The 5,578-nt window shown below is 35.7% G+C and overlaps 1 protein-coding gene across 1 annotated transcript in view; it reads right to left on the bottom strand.

The window, feature by feature from the left end:
• LOC106878368 (maestro heat-like repeat-containing protein family member 1) overlaps positions 1–5,578 on the bottom strand; it is a 101,989-nt gene that overhangs the window by 30,234 nt on the left and 66,177 nt on the right. The window contains exon 35 of the mRNA XM_014927559.2: positions 2,928–3,107. Within this exon, the coding sequence (XP_014783045.2) occupies positions 2,928–3,107 (180 nt within the window). The remainder of the gene's footprint in view (positions 1–2,927; positions 3,108–5,578) is intronic.

Genomic DNA, 5,578 nt, shown 5'->3' with positions numbered 1-5,578 from the left:
CTGTGGAGAGCAAATACTTTTTATGGGCAATTTGATTTTATATATGTTTTTTAATTGAAATCTTTTAATTGACAATAAACCTATTTGTTAAATACTGTTAAATAAATAAATGTAAAAATATATGTTATTTTAAGCAAATATTTATGTATAAATTTCATAAGCGTTTAAAAGGGGGTCCCTAAGGTAAAGCCTGAAATACAAAGGGGTCCGCAAGTCAAAAAGTTTGAAAACCCCTGATTTGGGGTAAAGGAATAGCCCCATCTTCATCATAACCTTTGCAGGCCTTAATTCCACAGAGTAGTTTAGACTGAGGTGGTCAATGCCCAGCCCAAACATATGCAGGTCAATATCTACAGGAAGAAATGTGGATGATGATATAAATGCTTACAGTGGAGTAAACTCTGCTGAAGACGCCCCAAAATCAGATGTTGCTGTTATTAAGTCCCAGATCAGCCCTGAAGGAGCAAACAGGATTATGAACAAAGGTGCATTTAGCCATTATTATACCATCTTTTCTTCTTGAATCAGGCACCTCAGTAATATTATCCAATGTGAGAGTATTGTAGTTCGCTTGAAGCATTGTGTATTGTTTGTAAAGAATAAAAAGTTTTGAATGGTACAACAATGCACTATAATACAAAAAATGGACTATATACCTGTTGTAATTTAGTTATCTATAATCCAATGTGTTTTTTTATCATATGGTAGGGTGTGAGTTGAAGGAGAAATTCCTGGCTATTTCAGCATGTTGAGTATCTACATGAAGGCTCCACACTGGGTAGTCTTGAAGAGAGCAATGTGTTATGTCTATGCACCAACCACCCCTTTCAACAAATCCTTACTATGTTAAACCTCAGCCTCATTTCTACATACAAATCTCTATTCAAATTATCTTATCTTTCTTTCCCAGTTGAAAAACCTATCAAGGTTGATACCCTGATAACAAACACCAAGGCCTGTTTATATTTTTAGTTTTTCAATGAAGTAGCAAGTCCACCTTAACACAATCACTGATATTTGGTGCCCTTGGCAATTATACAGGGTGTCCACAAAGTCTGGGTACATGGGGATTAACACATACTTTAAGAAATTATTATTTCTTATATTTAATTGTTTATGTTATGATTTTATTTACTCCATGTACCCAGACTTTGTGGATACCATGTAGTTTTATTTCAAGTACTTGGACCAAATACTTGGCTTTCTCTCCCCATTTGTAGTTTTCCCTGCATACGTTTGGGCTGGGCAACATCAGTCACATCAATCTTACCAGTCTGGTAAAAGGGAGTGTAGATGTTCAGACAGGATAACATCAATTACATCACATCAGAATTACCTGTCAGGTAGAAGGATTTGCACATATATTCTGACTGGGTAATATCAATCACCACATCAATCCCACTTACGAAAGTAGTATGCAAAGATTTATGGGATCTGGTCCTCTTCACCATACAAACAGGTACAAAAAACATGCTGATAATTAGGTAATTGAACAGGACATTTAAGAATTTAGAGGCTAATTCCTGGATACAGTATACCACTAGTGACAAGATGGGAACTACTGACCTCCTACTGACCTTTTGAGCTGGTAGCTCCCAAGTCATATTGATTTCAAATTTTGGTACAAGGCCAGCAATTTGGGGGAAGGGGGATAGTTGATTACATTGACCCCTAGTGTACAACTGATACTTATTTTATCGACCCTGAAAGGATGAAAGGTAAAGTCAACCTTGGCAGAACTTGGACTCAGAATGTAAGGATGGTCAAAATGTCACTAAGCATTTTGCCCAGCGTGGTAATGATTCTGCCAGCTCACTGCCATCTTAAGATTTTGCATCCAACATCTTAAGACTTTACGTTCAACATCTTAAGATTTCACATCCAACATCTCGTGACTTCAGATCCACCACCTTAACACTTCACATCCAACATCATAAAACTTCACATCCACCATCTTAAGACTCCCAGGTCATATTAGTGAGGTCATTGGTAGCTTTCATAACTCCATATCTTCAGTCTAAATAATATACATGCGAACCTATTGTAACTACACATCCCTCTCATAACTTCACATTCATTGTATCCTAACTTTACATTAATAACTTCCTAACATCACACCTAACTTCTTACAACACCGTATTGAACTTCAAGTCTTCACATCCACCATCTTAAGATTTCACATCCAACAACATAAGACTTCACATCTAGCATCATAAGACTTTACAACCAACATCTTAAGACTTTACAACCAACATCTTAAGACTTTACAACCAACATCTTAAGACTTTACAACCAACATCTTAAGACATTACAACCAACATCTTAAAACTTTACATTCAACATCTTAAGATTTCACATCCAACATCTCATGACTTCAGATCCACCACTTTAAGGCTTCACATTCACCATCATAAAACTTCACATACATCATCTTAAGACTACATCCAACATTTAATGTCACAACTCCATATCCAACATTTACAACACATAATAACTCCACATTCAATATGTGATAAATCTGTATCTGCTATGTCATAAATCCTATTCCACATATCATAACTGCACATCCAACATATAACTCCACATTCAAATTATGATAACTCCATATCCAACACATCATAACTACACATCCAAACTATCATAAACCTGCAAGCAACATATCCTAAACTTTTTATCCAACATGTTATAACTACATCCAAACTAATATAATTCAAAATCCAGGACATCATAATTCCACAACCAACACATAACTAAATGTCATAACCTTCACACCGATACAATAATAATTTCTTATCCAATACATCATAACTCTAAATCCATCATATAACTTAACATCCAAACTATCATAACTCCATATTTAGCACAATTGATATTGTATATCTTTATATCATTGGACATAAGAATACCATATGCTCTTTATGTCTTCAGTAATTAGAGACAACACTATTATTTCTACTTACTAAGTCTTTACCCATGCTGGCAATATTACCGAGGCCTCGTATACAATACATTCGAACTATATGGGAGCTGTCCACCATCCGACTCAATAAACCATTGATAATTGATTCAATAAGAACTGTTTTCTCTGGACATTTCTGGTTGATGAGCTGTAAAAATATAGTTAAGACATGAAAAACAATTTACAAAAAAAAGAACAATTTACATAAAAAAAAAACAATTTACAAAAGTGTTGGAAGGGGGTAGAATAGAAGTGGGGTGGTGATAGTGGTGACGGTGATAGTGGTGGTGGTAATAGTGGTGATGGTGGTGGTGTTATTTAGTGTTACAGTTGGTGACATCAACAATTGTAAGATAAATTTTTGATTATCATTCCATAGTTAAGGTTATTGAATTGTTGTTGTTATTGTGTACACCCACCAATATCTTTTAAACGTAAGTACTCCAGAAGTGGAGGAGGAGCAATGCTTGTAGCCTTTTCAAAAAAGAGATAACCAGATTGATCAACAAAGACTCACTCACCAACACACTACAATTTCTGATCCACAGACATACTTTCCCCACACTCTGTCTTTTTATCACTAGTACTATAATGAGTTTTGGTTTTGCGCCATTGGTGACATTCTGCTTCCAGTCACTATCCTGTCCATAATCATGGTTTTGCCAGAATTGGGTAGGTTTTGATTTGTTGCAGTTTCTGTAATCAACTCAATTTTTATGGGGGTAGGGGATGAAATAAGATGCAGACATTGGAAGTGGACCAGACATGTCCTCTGAAAAGATCAAGAAAGTGATTGTATGGTGACACTAAAGTGTTAGCCTGAGGGGTAAAGAGCAGCAGGGTGCCCTAAAACCACATGGTGAAGGACCATCAACAAGGGAAGGAGATAAGAAAGGTGGAGAAGCTAGAATGAGACCAGAACAGTGGCAGAAAACTGAGATGGTCGGAGAGATCATGTTGCAGACTTATGGCCCCATAGCACAGAGAGAACTAACTAACTATAATGGCCTCTGCTTCTCTGAATGCTACTTCCACTTATGTCCAGTCATGCCATAATCCACAAGCTGTACCCTAACCACTTTTTCAAATCTTTTCTTCTCAGATAGTATTATTATCAAGATGTTGGTAGAAAGAACTTTCAAAGATCATAGAAACTAACCCTTCTTCTCAACCTTCTCCCTAGAAACAGGGCTCCCTTAAAGTGGTTTGGTTTATTTGTAGTTGATGTTGACTTGTAAGGTCAATGATTACAGCAAAATTCTGGGCAGGGAAGGAATTCAATAATATTGTAGTTCTGGGGAGGAAGAAATGGAATTTTGTACAGGGTTTGATCTGGCTGAAAGGGTTATGCCTGTGACACTCACAAGCCCTCAAATTTGTTCAGTCTGGATGGAAGAGCTATGCACATAATGTTCACAAGCCTTCCAAGATGTTTGGGATGTGAGATATAGTAAAGAGGTGGCAATGAATGCTGTTGTTTAGCTCTAGATCAACTCTGATCAAGCAGAGATATGATCAAAAGCCTTTCCAACAGTGGTCATCTATCGTTTTGTTTCAGATAATTTATCTAGAACTAAATCATCTACTGTGTCTTTTCCTATATTTTAAAATGAAGTATTATTTGAGTTTTGACTACTACATCTAGCAAAGTAATCAACCACATAAGGGTACCATCATTGGCTTATATGTCAGTGAATAGATATGGTTGCTGTGACTAGGGCAGGGTAAGTGATTTGTTACATGGATTCATCAGATGGTGACTGTTTCATTAGATATATTTAAATTTCATCATTAGTAGAATTACTTAACCCTTCTTAACTATTCAGATTACTCAGTCAAATGTCATGCTCATTTATTCCTATTGTTTTTGAATGAATCATGCATTATGTTATAGCTTCAAGATTTCAGTGATGCAATTGTTTATTTTTGGAATAACATTGTAAGGTAGGGGTGGGACGCTGGATCTGTTTAGTCTGATCATAAAACAGGTGGAATATTTAGGCCGGATATGGCCAGTTTAGATGTTAAAGAGTTAAAGAACTGTGTTAATGTGGGTGAAATGAGTGTTGTGGGTACTTTGAGGTGTCATGGGAATTTTGTAGTGTTGTAGGTATGTTGTAGTATTGAGGGTATTTTGTGCAGTTGTGGGTACATTGTGGAGTTGTGAATATTTTATGGTGTTGTAATTCATTACTGTGACAATTTGGAGTAGTGTGAAATAAGTAATAATATTTGAAGTGTGCGTGTGTGTGGATTACAGTGTGCATGAAGCAATAATATAGAGAGATAGAAAGAGAAAGAAGACAGACAAAAATATATAAATGGTAATGTAGACAAATACAAACAGTCTGACAGACAGTTAGATGATAATCTTGTAGATGAACAATACAGACAGAGGTATAGGGGCAAGTAGACTGACTGATAAACAGGGAGTCAAAGATAGGAAATAGATAGTCAGACAGACATGCAGATCAACAGATAAACATACAGAAAAATAGATATAAAAACATTGACAAATTATCAACAGATTAAATGAAAGGCAAGCGAGCAGGCAGATAGTTATGCAGGCAAACAATATATATATATATATATATATATATATATATATATATATATATA

The sequence above is a fragment of the Octopus bimaculoides genome, chromosome 20, assembly GCF_001194135.2.
Source record: "Octopus bimaculoides isolate UCB-OBI-ISO-001 chromosome 20, ASM119413v2, whole genome shotgun sequence".
Lineage (NCBI taxonomy): Eukaryota > Metazoa > Mollusca > Cephalopoda > Octopoda > Octopodidae > Octopus > Octopus bimaculoides.
This window is presented reverse-complemented; position numbering and strand designations above follow the sequence as displayed.